A 22,226-nucleotide genomic window follows, 5' to 3' on the forward strand; every position below is an offset into this window, starting at 1 on the left:
TAAAGAATGAGTTCATCAAGTTTATGGAATTTTCTTATCAGCTAGTATTCTTAGGCTTGTTGTTATGATTTATCATGTATCTCTAAATTCATTTGTTGCATTAGAAATAGAAAACTGGTTTGGAATTTTATTTGTTGTAGAAGTTTCTGCAATATACTTTGCAATTTGACTTCTTTTTACATGTCAAACTTCTAGTCTTGACTAAGAGCACTAGTAAAAGTTTATGGGCCTAAGGTAGCTCCATTTGTTAAGCCAATAACTATACTTGATGTAACAAAGGAAAATAGACTTTTTGTCTAAGCTTTCACGATACTAGTTGAGCCCACCTCTCTGTAGGGTCTCAGAGAAGGGTATGCTCCCGATTGTTTTGTTTTGAATCCTCTTAGTGCCATGCTTCTCCATGTCATATATATATAGAACAGTATAGAAGTTGATGACTTTGATTTTTTGTATTTTCGAACTTTGTTATTTTAAAATTTTAATACTTTGTAATGGAAAGAAAGTTGTCTATCAAACTTTGTTGCTTATGCAGTCCCTCCCCAGGAAACAATGATAACAAAGTAAATCAAACATGAGATTGCATGACGAGTTGACATCATTAATGATGATAACATTATGTTACAAACCCATAATCAAGAATACAATTGGACCATTAAGAATTTTTTTTTTTAATTGCTAAGAAATCATAGGAGAGAAAGAATAAAAGACAAAAAACTTAAATTCTTCATGACATTCCAGGTCTTGGCAATTAAATAATATACATGCATAAGATAAGAAGTTGGAAATAAAGACAATTATATTGATCTTATCAAAGGGTGTTCCACAGTTTTCATCTATACTTTCGGTCTTAATCCCAACTACATGGGCAATTATCAAATATACTCTACAGTTCACATAGAATTTAAGGGAATGAAAGGAGACCTATATGTAAAAGAGATTAAATAATAATTTTTTATCACATTGACAATAAATTATAAACTCTTTATCTCCTCACAAAATGAAATTTAAACCTTCAGAGCAACCTGATCTTGCAATGAGATTTTCTTCTTCCCAACTCTTTTGTCATTGATCATGCAATTCTTAGGCTTCTTCCCTACTCTCAGTGGTTCCCAAAACAATGTCTTCTTTCCTTTTCAGTTCCTGTTCATCATTCTACAACAGAAAAATCACAATCAACATTATACAACTCATTAAGAATAAAGAACAAATTTGTTAATATTCTAATTTTCAAAACAGTCCCAAGTTTACAACCAAAATAGGCGTAATAGCCAGAACTGGAGATGGATGTTTTAGAACAGCTTCATTGACATTGTTGTCAATCTCGTTTGCAAGCAATTGAATGCCTATATCTGAGTTCTGTTGTTGTACAAATTCTGCTTTGCCTATGGGGAACTGATGCTGCTGTGGGATGGGAGTGAGAGACTAGGAACTGATGGAACGATGCTCCTTGGACTCGTTTTTCATACAAAGAAACCGAGTTCAAAGGACTTGGTTTCTAAGCCTAGAAAACGAGTTCATTGGTCTCGGTTTCAAAGCCTAGAAACCAAGTCCAATGGACTCGGTTTTTAGGCATAGAAATTGAGTTCAATGAACTCGGTTTCCAGGCTTTGAAACCGAGTCCTTTGAACTCGTTTTCTAGGCTTAGAAACCGAGTCCAATGAACTCGATTTCTCGCCTACGTGGCCAGTCTAACCACCTCAGCTACTGGCAAAATAATAAAATAACAAACCTAGAAATCGAGTCCTCTGAACTCGAATTGCTAGATACCAAATTAGTTTGAAACGTTTCCTAACTAATTATATTGTTTGGGTTTTGTAGTTATTTTCTAAAAAATCCCGTTTTCAAATGGTTTGGGTTTGGGGTGAGTCTTTCTTCAGGTTTTTGTTGATTATGAGTTGGGTTTTCTAGTGGGCTTGGCTTGATTTTTGTTTGGCTTGGTTTGAAATGGGTTGCAGTGGTGATGGTTGGGTGGTGCTGAGTTGGTGGTTGGATGTTTGTCATCTTCTTCTTCTTTGCTGGGTTGCTGTGGCTGTTGGGAAAGAGAGGGTTGCTAGGTTGCTGTGGCCGTTGGGAAAGAGAGGGAGAACCTGAAAGGTGAGAGGAAAAAAAAGAATAAATTATTGATGTGGCAAGTGTGTATATATACACATTTTTACACTCACTGATGTGGGTAGTTTTAATTATGTAAATTTTGCACAATTTTGACACTTTTGCTATTCTATAGGCACTAGTGCAGATGCTCTAAATAACTATTATGTTATTAATATTTTTATTAAAAAGTAGAAGGATAGGATAGTAGGGACAATTACTTTCCTTCTCATTATCATATTTTTTCATCTTTTCTCCACAATTTAGATCTTAAAAAAACAAAAAACAAACAAACAAAAAAACAAACAAACAAAACAAACAAACAAACAAAACAAAACAAATTATAGGACTAGATGAAAAACTCTATCCAACCATTTTCTTTTCTCTCCTTATATCCTCCAACCAAACAATGAAAATTGCATTTTACATACCATTCACGGTTACTGCAGCTGTGTATATCAATAATTTATTCTTTTTTTCTCTCTCACCTTTTAGGCTCTCCTTCTCTTTCCCAACGGCCACAACAACCCTCTCTTTCCCAATGGCCACAACAACCCAACAAAGAAGAAGATGACAAACATCCAATCACCAACTTAGCACCACCCAACCATCACCACCACAACCCATTTCAATGCAAACCAAGCCAAACAAAAAGAAAGCTAAACCCACTAGAAAACCCAACTCATAATCAACCCAAACCCAAAGAAAAACTCATCCCAAACTAAAACCAAAATCAACAAAAATTGAATCCAACCCAACAGAAAACCCATATGAAAAATCCAACAAAAATCCCACATGAAAAACCCAACGAAAATTAGTTAGATCTGCCGTCGTTGCTTATGGGTTTTGATTCTTGTGGTTCTTGTGGTGGAGATTGGTGCTTGTGATGGATAAGTGATTTGACCATGAGAGGAAAAAGAAGAAAATGCTTGTGGAGGGAGGTGATCTGACCGTGACCTTGAAAGGAAGAAGGAGAAGTTACCGTGAAAGGAAGAAAAAGAAGTAGAAGAGGGACAAAAGATTGGTCTGAAAAATGAGATAAGGACAAAGAAGAAAAGATAAGTACAAAAGAAAAGATAAAAAGATAGGGAAAAAATAAAAATAAAAAAATTTAAAAAAATATTATTATTTAAATAGAGAGGATTGTAAAATAGATGAACTAATGTGGTTGCTTTGGAAAAGTGGCAGTGTAAAATGATAAAAGTAGGTTCTTAGTGTAAAATAGACAGAAAAATTTGGCCGAACTGATGCAATTGCTATAGTAAGAGGAATAGTCTCATCTTTTTTTCAAACTTAAAATTGAAAGTACGTGTGTATGAATGTGCAGAGGTCTACTACCTAATAAAATATTGGGAATACTAATTTTAGATTTCTATTCTTCTTAAAAAAAAAAAAAAAAAATTCTATTGCTGTAAAAGATCGCAGCTAGGGGAAAAGGCTATATGATGTTGAAGAGGAAATTATAGAATTACCTCATCTCTTAATATGTGAAACATTAAAACAACAAAGGATTATGCTTGAAACTTCACTTTTTAAATCAAATGAACATAAGAAGTGTTGTCATTTTAATGTTATATGATTAAAATGGATAAAAAAGCAACTTAAATATAAAGATGTAAGAGTTAATATGAAAGATAAGGAATTGATCAAAATGTTTAATCTTACATTGAAAATGAAAGAGACTCTTTTATTATTTTTAAGTGTGGTGATTAATGTATTGAAGCAGATAATGGGTGAAATATGTGCTAAGAGGGGAGGTGAAGGGAGGAGGTGTCAATCAAATCAGTCTCTTGAATCCTTCTACCAAATAGTAGATTAATCTGGATCATCAATTTTGTGAGGCTCATTGAGCAACTTGAATCTTTTAAAGATAGCAAGTGTCGCACCTCAGAACAAATAGTATTGTATATCTCTTTAAAATAAATAATTTATGTATTTTTATTCAATTTATCTTGTGCTATTTCCATTATTATTGTGTAACTATTGGAGATCTCACCCTTTCACTTCTACAAAGCCCACTTCAAGAGATGGAAATAAAAGTTCATCTTCTATTTAAGTCTTCTCAAGGCCGCCTACATCCTCACTAACAAGAATTCTTTCAAGACTTCCACCGATGAGATGAATAACGAAGATTTCTGTCCCTATCAAGAAAATATAGATAAGTATACATAAGGTGAATATAGTTGTCACTCTTATCTTTTGAATTGTCTTGCCAATCATTTTTATGATTATTGATGATGCAGAAAATCGTCAGTTGAACTCCTCGTCAATACAGATGGACAACATCAAGTTAGTGGTCGTAAAATCCTGCAAAAGGAATAAGTAGACTTGGGATACACTAGTGTGGTGTGTGCCAAAGAGCCTCCAACGAACTAGTCAGTAAGATCAAAGCTCAATTGTACAGAGAAATTGCTATTTGGCTAGAAAGTTGTTGTACATATGTTACATACTTTTACCCTAATTGTTTATACCTTTTTATAGGTCTCCCCTTAGGATGGGAGTAAATGCCTCTCTTTATGATTATGGATTCGTTGGTAATGAATGATGGGGCATTATAGAATTCAATGATCTTTTACCCGTTGGTTCGTCGGTTTCACTTTTACTTGTCTTGCATGTTAACCATTACTCAAGTCATTTATGAGGAACTCATTTATAGGTCAAATTGCTTCGATTTCTATGCCCGTCGTATTTATTGTGAAGGACGTTTCGGGTCTCGTCTTAACACATGTCCTTCTATGATTGGTTCATCGGTTTCACTTTTGCTTGTCTAGCATGTTAACCATTACTCATGTCATTTATGAGGAACTCATTTATAAGTCAAATTGCTTCGATTTCTATGCCCGTCGTATTTATTGTGAAGGACGTTTTAGGTCTCGTCTTAACACATGTCCTTCTATGATTGCTTAGACGTGCTAAAGTTGTTTCTTAAGTTTCCCACACATGGTTTTTAGGGTTTTTATTTTTAATTGTGTATGAACAATGTTTTTTATTTTCATTATGTATGAACTATTTCATCATGTGAATCGACGATGTGCTTGCCAATTGAAGTTATAAACTTCTGTATTCTATATTAAATGAAAAAGTATTTTATATTAAATGATACCATATCAAAATCCAATAAACAAGAAATATTTGTGTAAAAATAACCACCCACTTACATTTTTTTCATTTGCTAATGGAGTAGTATTTTTTGCTGATAGGTCTTTTATTTAATGAATTTTGACACAATTTATGTGGTATCATTTGATATCAAATACTTTCTCTAATGAAATGCCCACTCAAACCCATGATCCATGTGTCACCATCCCAACCTTCCACTCCCACACCAACACCAACACCAACACCAGGCACCACACCACCAAAACAAACTACTCCAACTGACAAATCAACCACCACAATCTTTGGGACCCATGGCAACATCAGTAGTGACTCCACCAGCTTATATAAAGAGAGATAAGGAGGGGGAAGGGGATTAGAAAAACTAAAAAAGGATAATTTTCTTTTTGGGCAATGTTTATTATTAAGTAATTTTGTAATTTATTTTTGGTTAAAAAATATGAAAAATGGCAAAATATAGTTTGTAGGTACCTAACTAGTAACTACACAATGTATAAAGAACTAGACAAAAAGGTCTAAATTAAAAACAAATATAAAGTGAAGGATTGAAATAAAAAATAAAAAAATAAAAAATAGGAATGAAACTAAAAACATGCCAAATTTACAGTTAGGCTGTAACTTTTAAATTAGCCAAAACTTTTATATTTAATTACTTTCTTATCATGCTTTATTTTTTTATATATATATAGAGAGAGAGAGTTAGATATAGTAGGTTTCTCTTTTAAGATTCTGTCATATAACTTTTTTCACATAGATGGAAGTGTATTTTTTTAATTTAAAAAACAACACCTAAAGTACTGTACATAATTTTTGTCTATATATATATAATGTTTTTCATTTTATTGAGTAATTTTTCACTTTTTTTCGTGCTATGATTTCAGATTTAATTGGAGGAATATCAAACCTGCTGTAACAAGACTTGCTATATCAAATGTCTTTCACACTAAACTGTTTTGTTTGAGTTATTTAACAATATTATTGTTTAGGGATTTTGAATCATACAATTTTATAGGGTGGTATAATTGAGATTTAAGGCTATGTTGTCTGGGGCATTCAAGACCAAAATTGATTTCGCGTGAGAGTTGAATTTTATATTGGATTATAGTGGTTTGTCTCTTACTTGGTTATTTTATGTATTCTATAGGTTTTGATATTGGATACTATCAAGCAAATTGACAACCTTCTGTTTTAAATAAATTGAATGTAATATTCATGTCTAACTGTGAGAAATCGCGAAAACGCCTCTATAATAGGGAGAGGCCCACTTGTAATGTCTTTCCCCCTAAAGTAAGAGTTGTATAATGAAGTCACCGCTTCTTTTATTTACAAATAAAAGAATAAAAAATACGAAAATTGAATTGAAGAATTAATGATTGAAGGTAAAATTACATGCTATAAAAAGGATAAGGTTTTAGGTCCTAGTTACATTTTAATCGAAATATAAGACTTTGAGTCCTAGTCAAATTCTATCAAAGTAAGAATTACATTGAATAAAGCACTAATCTAAAACCCTAGATCTAGATTCAAGGATTAAGTTACAAGGTGCAAAGAAGTTAGACACCCATTTCGCCCAATAAAAACCAATCTTTTAGACTAGTAGTGACCAATTGCATACACACATTAATGTTGCATCAAAATCAAAATTGATCATGGCAAGTATTTCCAAAATTCATGTCATGTATTGTCATTGGATTAAATTTATAGATCTAAAATTATATTGGAGAGTAAGATTAATTCATAAATCGAATGATTGTTTTAGCATTGAAAAACAAAATTGAAAGGATTTTTTTTTTTTTAACAAACGAAAATTGAACTTCAAATTTCTTATACAATCATCAAAAACTTTACTAGTTGAGCTAACTAAAACCCACCAATTGAAAAAATTTTGATATTTGAAAAGAGATTTAATTTTCAAAAGTTTATCTCTAAGTGTATTAAATTTATCTCATAAAATTATAATAAGAAAATAACATAATGACACTACAAAATCTAAAGATTATAAAAAAGGAATGTTTTAACACAATTGTGGGGTCTGAAAATTGGAATCCCGGCCCACTTCACATTAAGGGCCCAAAACCCAGGCCGAGGAGCCCTATCTTCAGGGACACACAGTAAAAGCTCCTTGAAAGGCCCAAGGATGTGGCCGAGGACGACTCTATGCTCGACATCTCGCAAAACACCCAAAGAAAAGGACAGATCCAGCACAGGAGCAGCGCAGGGGAAAAGGCTGCCAACACCTTAATGTGGAGCCCATTGCCTGACAAACCCATACTCGTACCATGCTATCCAGCTCTTCCCCAACCACTCCAACGTGAGGGTTGATAAGACAAGTATCCACCCCAAATAAGGAGAAACTGACACGTATCTGAGGAACGAGAGAAAATACCGGTATAAAAGGGGGGGGGGAGGCCCAAAAGGAGGGGGGCTGGCAAACACTGCTACCCACGGGGAAGGAGGAGAAGCTACTCGGACTAAGTCCGAGGAGACGAACCTTTCAAACCCCATCCATGTAAGATAGGATCCTTCAGGCCAAATTCACCTACGCATGGGTCTTCATAAAAATCCGAATCAAACCACCGCCCAGCACCCAATGTCATACCTTTCCAATCCCACTCTCTACAAATCATATTGTTTGGACCCTTTACACACGAGCCCAACGCTATCCTCAGGTCGTAAAAATCGTGTCCTTACAACAATCATTCTTTTTAATCCCCTTTTTTTTCATTCAAATTCATAAGATACTCGTACGTATTAGTATTTCAAGTTTTTCTTATGCCATTTTTTATGCTCAACTTTTTCTTACTTCCATTTTTTATGCTGTGGACCAAATATCATATTTTCAGCAAATAACGTATTTTCAACTTGCTGATAAAGAGTATTCTAAAATAAAATACTTTTTTAGTAATGTAAGGAATACTTTTTCTTTTCTTTTTTTTTTTTTTGAGAATCAATGTTAGGAATACTTTGAACTTGCTAATAAAGAGAATTCCAAAGCTAAATTTTTTTTTTTTAGTAATGTTAATGCTAATTTTTTTTTTTTTTTTTTTTTTAGTAATGTTAGTAGTTACTATATGAACTTTAAAAAAAATTTTTTTTTTTTTGAAATAGCTACAATGCGTAACTAACTGTGGCTCAAATCCTTCCCTCCCATACCCTAAGTACTTTGTGTATAGACTATATCAATTCAACTACAAGACCCTTGACACTAAAAATTGAACAAAGAGAAAAACCTTTTAAACCTATTGTATGACCAACCACATTAAACATAAGTAAACATTTATTTGGTAGGTTGTAACACTAATCACATTCATTGTCACCACAATTTATGAGGAAGAATTGTTAAATGCTCCCGAAATACTATAAATGCATACTCCTCTCACATGAAATGTCACAATTGTGAGTCTCACTATAAATTTAATTAGCCAAACCCACAATTATGTGAAAGAGGAAGTAAACATTTATAGTAACTTTGAGAGTATTCTATAATTACTGATATGACCCTTTCACAATCAAACCTTTTACAATCAAATTTTGTTTATCTGCTTTTCAGAAAAGCCCACGCCATTCCAAACACACTTCAAGGTTAATTTTGTATTTGTCATTGTTCAGCAGAATTGCGTATTTGTGTCCATATAGAATCATCCATCTACCAATACAAAGGCTGCCAATACGGATTTCAATGCTTACCCTGATGGGTTCTACATATGCTTAGGGCGTATAATAAAGGAATAAGTAGGGAAATTATATAAGTGGCAGGGAAACAAGAAACTAGATTTCAAAGCAGCAACATGCAAAATCTGGATCATTTAAAGCACACACTAGAGATGGAGCATTGAAAGCACTCGAAAAGATTAAGCCAAATATAAAAACTATTCCCAAACATCAAATGCACCAACTTTCACACTATAAGCTGAAGTTCCATCTAAAGGGTTCAACAACATAGAAAGATTAAAATGTAGCTGGAGTAGCAAACAAAAATTTGATCGACATAGGATTCTTAGAAAATAACACAGACTAAATATATAGGGCATATAACAATCACTTGAGAGGAATGAACCTTGACGAATGGGTGGCACCAATACCAGGTCTACCATGCTTGACAGGCTTGTAGGAGATTGAGAACTCAGCAAGGTAATGCCCAATCATTTCAGGCTTGATTTCAACTTGATTGAAGGTCTTACCATTGTAAACCCCAATAATGCTTCCAATCATTTCAGGCACAATGATCATATTTCGGAGGTGGGTACGGACTGGTTCTGGCTTCTCACCAGGTGGAGCCTCCCTTTTCTGATCCAAAGCACCATGAAATATATCACTTTAATATGAATTGAAATTGTCCAAGGCTCCAAACCATTAAAATTTCACAAAAAGCAGAAACACAGTCCAAATAAATTCCACCAACTTGTCAACAGTGTGGTGCAAGGAATATTTTAGGAAGAAAATTTTATAAAAAAAAGAAGCAGGTTAGGAAGATGATATAGCCATTTATTTAAATTCAAGTGAAAGATGATATGCTAACACATTTCAAAAGGCATAACAAGCATAGCTGAATCTGTAGCCAATTTAAATCTTAACTGACCCAATTCTGAAACCCAAGTCTGAAATTAAATCAAAGCAACTGAGAAACAGATAAGCACCAACCAATAAAAGATAAGCTTAAAAAACCAAGATATAATGAAGTGACCGGTCCAAGGTATTCAAAGTGAAAGGCGACCTTTAGGCACCAAGGCCATGTATTTCCAACAACGTGAGTCAACAAAAAGGCATGTCCACATATAGCAAGGCTCCAAATTCTAAATATATATTTTTTATACATATAGAACTTAAATCATATGTAACTAGCGACATGCGCAAAGAAATTAGGTCTATCAAATGAATTCAAAATAGGATTAACGTGGTTTAGGCTCTATTCATTATTCCAACAATAGGTTTTAAACAAGCTTCTACTATAAATTAATTAATCTAACAATAAGTTTTTACAACAATATTTTGTAAATTAATTTATCTAACAATACGTTTTAAAACATGCCTATTAGATTAATAATTTAATAATAGGTTTTTACAAAAACCTTTAATTAAAATTTTATAACAAAATAAATAAATATATAATATAAGTAAATAAAAAAACCCCAGAGTCTCTCAGCTGAGCGCCTTTTTCATGGCTTAAGGTGATCGCCTTGCTAGCCTAGACTCTAAGGCAACCACCTCAGTGGCGCCTAGGTGAGTGCCCAGCTCACCTTTGACTAAAATGGACTGGTAGATTACAGATATATTACATAAAATACAGCAGTAAAAATAGAGTTTAGTGCCCTATTTTATAATGTTTTTAGACTAAATCTATGTAACATTCCTGATATAGAGAGCAACATTTGAAATCATATATTGTATTGTAAAACATAAAAAGCCCACACCATAATTCAGTCCTCCCCATCAACTTTTTCAAAAGGGAATACCCACTTTCTGTGTTCCACTACATACTCTATCAATCACAACTTGTCATGTTTTCATTTTACTTACCTTATAAAATAACCTAAGTTTAAAATGAAAAAATTAATAATAATAATAATTAATTAACCACATGGGATACTATGATTAGTGGAGCATGAAGTGGAACACAAAAAAGTAGGACAAAAGATTTGTATTCTTTAAAAGGGCACTGAAATTCAATTTCTTATGGTAAGGAACATGTAGAAAATGAGAACAGGCAATAGTCCAAGTAAGATATACTAATAATATGAATATAAAATTGTAATAGAGAGCAACCAAATTTTCTTGAGAAAAAAGCCAAGTCAGAATTTATAAATAGTACAATAAAAACTCATCTTCGTTCAACTACCAGGTTGCTAGTCACTGATAATGAGTTAATGAGAACTAAGATTTACAGCCACTAATTCAACGGTGTTACATTCACAAACTCAATAACTTGTAATTGAATTTTGTCCAAGTTGAAAAGACCAATCATTCCCAATGCCTTGCACTTTACACAGACAGCTATAGGCTAATATTCACTTGCAATTATGGAAATTACTTCTGTCAAACCTCAAACAGCTATTTTTTCCTTCCAAGAGAACTCGCAAAATCAAATGCACACTAAATCACAACCCACAAAGGTGGGTATAACCATATCATATGGACCAACATACTAAATTTTAAGTCCTTAAAGCGACAACATACTGTACAAGAAAACAGATCATCGCAAGCAACCAGAAAACATACATGGGCCAATATCCTCTGATCAGCAACAAAGTTTCTCCCTGCACCACACTCCCTTTTCGGAAGTCCAATTGACTTTCTTGCTCTCCATACAAGTATATTAAAACAAACTCCAACATCTCATCCCATGGTGTAACTCTACAATCTCATAACCACATCTATATAAATATATCAAGGTGATCCCTATTCATCAAATACAAGTCACTGCAACTATTACTATCCCCAGATAAAACTCCATCCTGCTACTATAATCCATAAAAAGACGAATACCACTTCAAGTTACAAACAAAACTAGACAACAGTGTAGTCATTTCCACATTCCAAACTGAGAGTATCAAAACCCTCTCACCATTCCACATCAAATCAATCAACTAACAACACAAAATAAAAACCACAAGACCATTTTCCAATTCCTAAGTTTTAGCAAAGAAAAAAAAATCAATCACAAACAGCACATTCATTATCAAATAAAAAATCATTCAAATGGTTAAGACGCAATTACCGCCTTGCGAAGCTTCTTGATGAGAGCCATAGGCTTACGCTTCAAACCCCTCTGAAACCTGGCATTATCAACACCACACCATTAATAAAAAAAAAAAAATAAAAAATAAAAAAAAATCAGACCCATTTGATTGCTTAACATTCTCATACAAAGCCTAAAAAATGCAAACAACAAGTACAAACCAACCGTACCTTCTACGAGCACGGGCTTGGAAGAGCTTGACGAGCTCATCGGTAGACATGTCGAGAAGAGCATCCAAATCGACTCCTCTGAAGCTGAACTTCTTGAACGTCCTCTTCTTCGGCAGTCCCGCCGCCGCCACATCGGTCTCAACGTCCGCCTGAAACACCCACACATACACAGAGTAAGAAAGCGAGTCACACAGAGAGAGCGAGAGAGAGATTTCTGGGGGGGCTCACCATTGTTGAATCAGAGAAACCCTAGTTGGAGGTGATGCTTCTTCGGCTTGGATCTGTGGCCGCTAGGGTTTTTCGAGGGATTGGAGGATTTTGCAAATGGTAAAAATATATTTTATATATATATATATATAGGGTGGTGTGGGAGTTTAGCCCTAGATTTGAGTAATGTTTGCAGATAAGGACCTGTATATTTGTTTAAGTTTGTTTAAAGTATGATACTTTGAAAAATTATATAATGGGACGCAATGTTCAGCGAGATTCCCCTAGTCCACCTAGTGGTGATGTTTGCTTGTAGAGTTATGCTATCCTGTGCTAACCGCAAACTGATTGAGTCAGTTGGATTCGGGTTTAACTCTGCCGATATGAATCATACCAGGTGTTTGGGTTAGAAATAGTTTGGGTTAAAACAAATCCCAAATTATTAAGATCAGTAGAGATCAATAAATATGGTAAAATTTTTAAAATTTTAAATCCCAATTTTTTCAATATTGAAATTTTACACACATAAGTTAATAAATCATATAATTATTAATATCTGATCACAAATTTTAGTGTGTATATTAAGAATGACAAAAAATTGTAGACTAATGATGAGATTTCCAAATACTTTATAATATAAATTCTATGGATGGTGTAACATCCTATAGATAGGTGGACGAATTACCTTCTCAAAAAAACATATACATATATATATATATATATATTTATATATATATATATATATGGGTGGACAAATTTAAAAATAAATAAGAAAATCAATATGGGTAAGCGCTAAAGTTGCAAAGCCAACTATTTTTGAATGGAGAGAAATGTGGGCATGAGTTCGCACTTTTTGAAAATGATGCACTCATCTTGGCTGTGTGTGTGTGTGTTTTTTTTTTTTAATGTTCTGTCATGCATCAAATTTTGATTCGTATGTTCTTGAACTTAGGTTTGAGGAGTCAAGTCTAATACTTTTGTCAACAGAAGTGTTGATGATGACTACTAGATTACTAGTGCATTCCTATTCTTGCCATGTTAGTGTAATTAAAGAGAAAAAGGGTTGAGTAAATTGAATGTAAGCAAGAGTTAGGCGAAGGAGGAAAATGTGATTTTGTAATTTTTATCACTTACTAGAATGTGGACATCTCTATTTTGGACCTATTGAAAGTGTCGATTTTTTTAAATTAATTAACACTTGGTGAAGAGAAGGTAATACAAAAGACATTTGCTAGTTCCTACTTTTTATGATAGCATGAAGGTTTCGTATGATCCTTTCACATAAAGACTAAAACTTGCTTGAAATAATGATCTTTTGTATGATTTGATCATTAAGGCAAGGCATGTTCATTGATCTGGTTTATTTTCAGTAAGGAGAATGATCGTTTTTGGAGTTGTTGAATTTGGAAGTCCATGACAGTAACTATTAAGTAATTCAATATACATTAAGTGCATATTTGAGATTTAAGAACATATGTTTATCCAAACACACAAAAAGTTCCTCTATGTATTCATGCAACTCATTGTAGCTCAGCAGATAAAAGCTATCCCTCTATGTGCATCAGCTCAACCTAATTTTCTCTACTGGTCATGGGAAAAAAATGGAGTTTACTCGATTAAATTGGGTTATAAGCTTATATGTGAAGATTCAAGAAGTGAAGGAGCCTCAGGTTCAACCAAAAATGGAGTCTCGGGCTTATGGTATGGGATTTGGAAACTCAAGGTGCCTAGTAAGTTTACCAACCAAAGTTAACTTGACGAAACTAAAAATTCTAGCAGACCCTCTATGTCATCTTTGTGGCAGAATTCCTGAGGATAAACATGCCTTGTGGGATTGTGAAGCGGTGAAAAGTGTGAGATGTAAAGATTTCAGCTGGGTAAATCAATTCGAGGCAACTTATGTCACATTTCTTATTAAAGAAAACTTCTAGAAATTGCTTTGAGAGAAAACTATTTGCTTCAATTGATTAGAATGAAGAAGTAATTAAGTTACACTAAGGCTCTGCCTTTTATACACGTTCACAGAGCAAAGAGGGAAACTAAACTGCTCTAACTAACTTTTAACAAACTAATCAATCCTAATATTACAGTTGTACACCACTTAAACACTCTCACGTGCCAACTATCTCACGTGCTAGTCACTTAAGTAAAACACCACCGTTTGCCTTTAACTTTCCTTTCTTCTTTGCTTGTAAACTCTGTCGTTTTGATCTAGTTTTACATCACTGCATCTGTACTCTTCTTCTTTCTTCTTTTCTATATTGCTTTCCTTTATATCTTCTTTCTCAGTTGCATTCTCAACATTTCTAGATTTAGTTGATCGGCTCATATCAAAACCAAGAGTTATCGAGCTGTTTGCAACTATGGCATGGTTCATTTGGACACACCGAAACAAAACCAAGTTGATGGAAAAGACTTTACCTCTAGGAAGCATTGCAGAAGCTGCAAAAAATTTTCTAAAACAATTTTGGTCATGCCAATAGGAACACAACAAGGGCAGACAAATTCAACGATGCAAGTGCTGCCACCAAAATTGGGTGATTATAAAAGCAAACTTCAACGGAGCGATGATAGCAGCCAGATGTGCAATGATTTTTTCTTCGAAAATTGGCCTACAATAGTGCCAATTTGAAGGTGATTCATAAATTGGTATAAAGGCTCTTCAAACGGGTAATATGTTTTCCTCATCCTTTAGCCATTTAGTCAGGGATACCTTAATTCTTATAACCTCACTCCAAAGTTTTTATTTATCTCATATTGTTAGGCAAGACAATGTTGTTGCACATGCTTTAATCCAGAAAGCAAAACTTTTTTTTCCTTTATTAGTTTAGATGGAATCTGTTCCGTTAGATATGGACGCTTTTGTTTCTATGGATTCTTCAGTTTCTTAATAATATTTTCGGGCTTGGTCCTATTTCTCAAAAAAAAAAAAAAAACCTTCTTGACTTGTAGCTTAATTAATACCACCCATGTACAAATAGTACAAGTTACAGGGTTAGCAACATATTATAATTATCTTTTTAAAAAAAAAAAAATCCTCAACAATCAGCATAGTACACCCATCATAGGCTCTCATGTGGTTGCAAGAACAATAAGCTCATTTTGCAATCATAGGGCCCAAAATAAGGGTAAGAAAGGCCCATTTTCATTTTATGCCTTCCAAGCACAACTCCTACACTTTTTTTTCTCATTTTTGTTTGGATTTTTCATGCGCACTTGAACCACATGATGAAAACAATTTCGAGCTCAAACTTCATTTGGTAACTTTATTGCTTTTCCAACTCAGAAGTGGCAAATCAAATGAGGTTGGAACAAAAACCCGCACAAATATCATACAATAATACATGGACACACTATCCAAAACCCAATTCATCTTGTCATGAGTGATTGGGCCTTTAATAGTTTTTGGGCCATGATACATCAAATCTATTTTTTTCGACTTTTCTGTTTTAGGACATAAAAAAGTAGACCCAAACTCATGATTTCCGGTTCACCATTAGAATTGACTTGAGAACCAAACAACTATTGCTAAAAGATACTTAAAGTGTGTTTGGATCGTACTTATAAACTAGCTTATATTTTTTCTACTATTTGTAGGGCTCATGTAAATATCTAACTTATTTTATTTCTGCAAAAAAATATTTCAACAATTAGCTAAGTAACTCAAATATTCAAATATCGCTATTGCTCCTCTGATAGAGGACTGCAGGTACCTCATTTCGCAGATTCCCCAAGTGAGAATTAAACATTGTTATCGCGAGTCCAATAGATGTGCAGATAAACTTGCAAGGAAGGGTGCCAGCCAGACTTTGAATCTTATTTTGTATGAAAATCCACCTGTGGATTTAAGTGAGCTTGTGGAGGCTAACCTTAGTGGGGTTAGTCGTGCCAGGCAGTGTCCTGGAAACTTTGTTATTCCGTAGTGTTTTTCTTTTGTTGTATCCAGTTGACCAAAAAAAAAAAAAAAAGAGAGGTCCCCTTGCTCAGATTAAAAAATAAAAATGAAAATTTGAATTGCACCATTCCATTTCCATTTTTCACAAAACAAAAAGAATGAAATTGCATGGGCATTCTTGGATTAACATATAATATTCCAGCTTGGATGCATTCACAAATAAAGTTCCACATTCATTTAGTTGATTTTCTTTACAAGTTTCGTTTGTTACCATTGTTTAAACAACATTATACGTATTTTCACATACTTTTTTATCCACACGTATTTTCAAAAAATATAAACAACATTACTAGAAATTTTTTATCAAACGGGCTCTGGATTTTCAATTCTTTGAATACAAGCCCTTAGCTCCTGTTGAAGGCTTGCCCTTGAAGGTGACAAAACGACGTCTTTCCAAATTGATCCGGGCCCGGATATTAGGCTTGAGTCTGTGTAAAGCTCGTATATGGATTGGGCTTCAGCATTCAAATTGCTTGCTGCTGTCAAACAGTTAATTTTCTCAGGATCAATTAGCGGCTTGTTGTCCCCATCTTTCCATGCTATCAACTGCACATTTATCAAATTAGTTGACTATAAGAGTAAGTATGAACTCAAGCTTTGATATAATGCATTAGCATGTAGATTTCATTAATTTTCATGCAATGGTAACCAAGACAACAAATCTATTTGGATTTTTAATCACGTTGTTCATTCAAAGTCTTTTAAACAAGTCATGTTATAACTGGTAAATGAGTTTACATACACTTGAATGATCATTTGAAACTTAATCATGTTGTAGAAAATTAGAACACTTTTGTTTTAAAATGAAGTTGAATGATCATTTTACCTTAGGTGCACCACCCGTAGAATTGGTGCAAAAGAGCCTCGCATTATCAACGAGTTGGCTGTATCTTAGAAAAGCACTAGCAAATCTCTTGTGGGAATTCAACTGAGAATTAACTCTCACTGCCCTTCCCATTAGTATAGCTCTCCTGTCCAAGTTTCCCAAAATGAAGAAGAAAAAAAAAATCCCTTGAGATCTAAGAAGCTATGGTATTTGAATTTATCATAGTACAATAATGTTTTCAACAATAACAAAATAATGTTAAGAGTTTTTATTTTACCTGATGCCTCTAACAACAGCTAAATAAGGATCACAAATCATCCCAACCAACTCTATTCTATAAGGTTTTCTCTTGGGGGCTTCTCCATTTTCTTTTGGTTGCTCTTCTTCTTCTCCTTCTTTTACCATCTCCCAGTAGTTTTCAGTAATGGTGCCATCCTCTGCAACCTTGTAACCTACCCCCATTCGGTAACGACATTTGTGAATGGCACGAGCCATATCAATTGTTTGCTCAACAAAGGGCTCCCACGATAGAGTGCCATCCATGATCACATCCCGTCCTTCGTTAAGTGCCGTCACTAGTAGAGATGATGCAGCATCAGTGGAAGATTGGTGCACCTGATTCAATTTTAAGCTCAATTTTTTGGCTGACATAGTTAGTTGATTCACATAATACAACAAAAATGGTTAAATATTGTTCAATTCAGAAGGTACTCTTTTTATAGAGATTCAAGAGACAAGGAGATGTACAAGTTCTGCAGTATGAAGCATTTCCTGGTGATGACCTCTAGAACGACTTAGAGCTCTGTAAATAACGTCAGACTCTTTGAAAGCATCTGCCTCTACTAACACGGCATTTGCTTTTGCTTCGGACCAGAATGGTCTGCCAAATGCATATGCAGCCTTGTCAGAATTATTATGATTAAAAGATTAAATTTGATTATTTCTAAACTTAAACTTTTGGACAAACTATACTAATTTAATTATTATGGTATTAGAGCAATTGATCTTACGTTTGTCCTCTTTGCATCAATTACCGCTAATCCACCACTTCATTGCTTTGTTCTTACTAATTTTTTTTGAAACGATTTGTTTCCCAAGATATTTAATGTTTGTTTCCCCCTCATAAAAGGTCACATAAATATTTTTAGGCTAAATTATAAATTATACCATACTTTATTTTTTTAGTGTAGTCCTTCCATCCACTTCTATTCAAAAAAAAAAAAAAAAAACTATTAATCCATTAAAACAGCATTGGTTTGAAAAGGGAAAAAATACTAATACTAACAACAAGATTTTAGACAAAACTAGACAAAAAGACTAAATTGAAAATAAATTAAAATTAAAGTACTAAAATGAAGAAAATGAAATTTCAATGATTAAATTGAAAACGTGTCAAAGTTGGGAGTAATTATTTAGTATCAAGGGAGTATAACAACGCGATACCTCATTCTCTCACATAATAGTAGAACCCATTTTTATAATTCATGGTGAGATCTACTATTTATGTGAGAGAAAGAAACACATGTCATTATTATAAAGAGAATCTAATAATTTTTCCCAAATTGAAGAGTATAATTTATAATTTAGTGAATATTTTATTTCGGTCTCTGTTTAGAAAGGGCGGGATTGCATGTTGTGCGATATACATAACAATGTAGCATTTGAGTGATAGCAAAACTTTCTAGCAATAGTATTCGCAACAATAATGATTATGAGTTTATGTGAAGATAATGGTATAAGAGAGTGCAGGATTTTACTCTTCAAGAATCTCTTTTAGGACTGTGCTCTTGCCAGCTCCCATGCCACCACCCATGAGAAGCAGCACCGGACTCCTCTTACTGTGAGCCATCGGTGCCATAACCTCGGTAATTTCTGAGTCACCACCCTTAGGTGCACTGCCGTTTATTGCTTTCATCTCCTCCACCAATGTAGTGAACACCCTTGCCACCTTCAAATTCTTTGTCACCCTCTCAAATCTCTGTTTCCTATATCAGACCAATTAAGATGAAATAAAACTAATAATGAGTAGAAAGGCAATGTTGAAGATGTCTTAGGAAATGAAATTGTATTGTATATGTTAGGCCCATGAGGTGTGGGCATCAATGTTTTTAATTAAGAAATTTTAAATACAATTGTACAATCTTTACAATTATTACTTAAGTTATCGTTTGATACTATATGGTGTAAAATAATACATATGCTAGATACCCAAGATATATTTTCTTTTACAAAACTTTCAGAAATAATAATTTATAGTAGTATCTAAAGTAATTCCATTCAATATTGAATTTTGTACATACAATTATTTCTAACACTTAAAGAGACTAAATAAAATTTTGCGTCTCATGCTAATATTTGCATTTGAAAACACCTACCGAATGCAGATAATTAAAGGCCAAATACCTAGCTTCATGCTTGGTCTGTTTGAAGTTTAGATGGTATATGACTGTAAATTATTTCATGTACAACGTTTATAATTTTTTGTTTTTTGGAATAACATGTATGTGTGTATATATATATTTGATTGATAGAATAACGTATAGGTTATTATGTTATATTATATATCATCAAAATAATTTTGTTTTCCCTTTCGAACATAAATATAGGTTTTTTTTTATAGGAAATATTTACTATTTAGCTAATATTGGGTTCCAGATGTGGTTGGAAGACCTTCCTGCATATGTTGGTTGTAACTAGGGAAAGGGAAGAGAAAGGAAAGGAGGAAGGGAAGGGAAAGAGACAAGAAAATATTTCCTTTTGATATGTTTGGATATAAAAAAGAAATGGTAGAAAAAAGTGTGAAAATTCTCTTTTTTATTGTTTGGTTTGAAGCGAAAGGAAAAATCCATGCTTTTAGTGGTCATTGAAAGTATAAAGTAGTGGACCCCAGAAAAAATATTTCTATCCTTTCTTGCCATTTCCGCCTAAATTGGGCTGATACTAAAATGGTGAGCCCATGAAAAAGGCATCACTCCACCTCATTAAATTTTGGAGAAATTATTGGGTCTTCCTAATCATGAAACAGATATTATTTAAATAAATGTATAAATTAATTTCTTAATCATTAAAAGAATAAAAAAATCAATAAATAATATCAAATGGCATAAATAATAATATTTTATTGATGGGGAAGGTCAAAAAGACCCTTCAGCAGTGTGGATCTTACAGGAAAAAAAAAATGATCATTATCTTAAACTTAAAGTCGTCACCTTGTAGCTGCCAACACCAAATCCTTGAGCTTTGCTTTTCGCTCACAGTCTGCAGACTCCTCATTCAAAACCTGCCGTTCAAAGGAAAAATATGAAGAAGTTAAACTAAGAAAATATATAGATGAAAAAAAAGGAGGACATTAATAAACTACTAAACTTCAAACATGGAAAAGAGAAAAGACCCGATCTTTGTTTCTCAATTCTTTTTTTATTTTTTTTGAATTTTTGGATTAGCATTAAGCTACTAGTTTAATTGTAAACTGTACCTGACTAATCATAAGAGAAGCATGACCCCAATGAAAAGCAAAATAACTGAGGATACATGTTTCAAACTCTCCAATCAACTTCCTGTAGAGAGATTTTGCTTCTGGTTCATTAGAAAAATAATCATAGATGGAATTTTCACAACCTTCGGATTTCCTCAAATAATCGTAAGCTAACTTGCAAAGTTGGGGACATTCACTTGCATCTGAAAACCCCATTTGCCTAGCTGCACCATTTAAAAAATTATTAAAAAAAAACTAATTAGCTTTCCAGATCTTAAAAGTCAAGAGTAATTTTTCTTCCCAAACCATAAGTATAAGTTGACATTAAAATGTTGGGTTTTTTTAGATGGGTGTTTTTGACAAAGAAAATTGGAAGGCATAATTACCAACATAGTGGGAGAATCTTTCAAGTTTTCCAACACGGCCGGATTCTGTCCTTTCTAGCCGTGGAATGTTAGTTTGGTCTCTCACTGCAGTTACAGCCTTGGACTTCCTCTGTTGGTAATAACGTGTGGCTGCAGCTGCTACAAATCCGAGGAAGAAGGCAAAAAGGATGTGTGTGATAATGAATTTACCATAAGCATCACCTGAAGAGAGTTTTGAGTGAGACTTTGTAACAACAAATTGAGAGAGAGAGAGAGAGAGATGTGGCTTACCTTGCTTCATCTTGTTGAAACTCAAAGGACGATTTCACATCCAAAAAAAGAGGAAATACACAGGAGGATTGCACTAGCTGATGTTTTAACTTTTGCTTGGCTTCTTCATCTATGGCTCAAGATTATTGGACTTTATTAAAAGAAAATTGGTTGAGTTCCATCAATGGTTATGGAGAATACATGTTGGTGAGGTGACTTTGCGCGCCAGTTGTTGCTTTTTATTATTTATTATTATTGCCTTTTAGGACCTGTAATAAGTGATGATATCATGATATGATGAAATCAATTCGATGTATGCTTTTTTTGCTCCTGACAGTGAAAGTTTTTCTCTGAAAACCTTTCCCTGCCTCGTAGCACTGCCGTTTCCTTCTCAGAGGAGTTACCGTCCCTGCGAATAACACTGTTATTCACAGGCTAGCTGGGTTTTTTTTACGGGTTACAGGGAAACACTTTCTTCTCCTCCCCTAATACTTTCTTTCTTATTACGAACTCATTATGGAAGATCTGTCGAATCGGTGGAAATCTCTCTCCCTATCGGAGAAGGAAGGCTCTGGTTTGGTTCTGAAATCCGACCAAGCCACCACGGAAGTTTCGTTGGTGGCACGATTCCTAACAAAGCGCCCCCTCAACCTGGACGCCATAGCACAAACTTTCAACCCCTTGTGGAGAACAAAGACGGGGTTTAGAATGAAATTTATTGGCGATCACCTTATTCTTTTTTCTTTTGACTCCGAGGAAGATGTAAACAGAATCCTGGCAGCAGCGCCATGGAGCTTTGATAAACATATCATGGTTGTATCAAGATATGAAAATACGACAGTCGTTAGTAGCAAGGACATGACCACTGTGCCGTTTTGGGTGCAGGTACACGATATTCCACTACGATTCAGAAACAGAGAAGTGGCTGAGCAGATATGTGAGGCTATGGGCACTGTGGTCAAACCGGAAAACCCAAACGACAGCGACGGTGGTAGTTTTATTCGAGTACGAGTGGCC

General features: G+C 34.0%; 2 protein-coding genes across 3 annotated transcripts; both read right to left on the reverse strand.

Annotated features, from left to right (window-relative positions):
• Positions 1-9,030: 9,030 nt before the first annotated feature.
• On the reverse strand, positions 9,031-12,451 carry LOC115994939 (40S ribosomal protein S15-4). Its single transcript, XM_031119283.1, has 4 exons — positions 12,340-12,451; positions 12,112-12,260; positions 11,921-11,978; positions 9,031-9,492 (listed from the first exon to the last, which is right to left on the reverse strand). Exons 1-4 carry the CDS (start codon positions 12,340-12,342, stop codon positions 9,244-9,246), a joined length of 459 nt encoding a protein of 152 aa, XP_030975143.1. The 5' UTR covers positions 12,343-12,451; the 3' UTR covers positions 9,031-9,243.
• A 3,945-nt stretch (positions 12,452-16,396) lies between these two features.
• On the reverse strand, positions 16,397-21,402 carry LOC115994151. 2 transcript variants are annotated; one of them, XM_031118209.1, is made up of 10 exons: positions 21,231-21,402; positions 20,961-21,161; positions 20,750-20,798; positions 20,575-20,656; positions 20,309-20,379; positions 18,857-19,084; positions 17,847-17,979; positions 17,377-17,714; positions 17,100-17,244; positions 16,397-16,819 (listed from the first exon to the last, which is right to left on the reverse strand). In XM_031118209.1, the coding sequence occupies exons 1-10, from the start codon at positions 21,238-21,240 to the stop codon at positions 16,577-16,579; spliced, it is 1,500 nt and encodes a 499-aa protein (XP_030974069.1). In that variant the 5' UTR covers positions 21,241-21,402; the 3' UTR covers positions 16,397-16,576. The 2 variants fall into 2 exon arrangements, with proteins under 2 accessions (XP_030974069.1, XP_030974068.1); XM_031118208.1 differs by having other exon boundaries at positions 20,575-20,798.
• Positions 21,403-22,226: the final 824 nt, after the last annotated feature.

Source organism: Quercus lobata, chromosome 6 (assembly GCF_001633185.2).
Source record: "Quercus lobata isolate SW786 chromosome 6, ValleyOak3.0 Primary Assembly, whole genome shotgun sequence".
Lineage (NCBI taxonomy): Eukaryota > Viridiplantae > Streptophyta > Magnoliopsida > Fagales > Fagaceae > Quercus > Quercus lobata.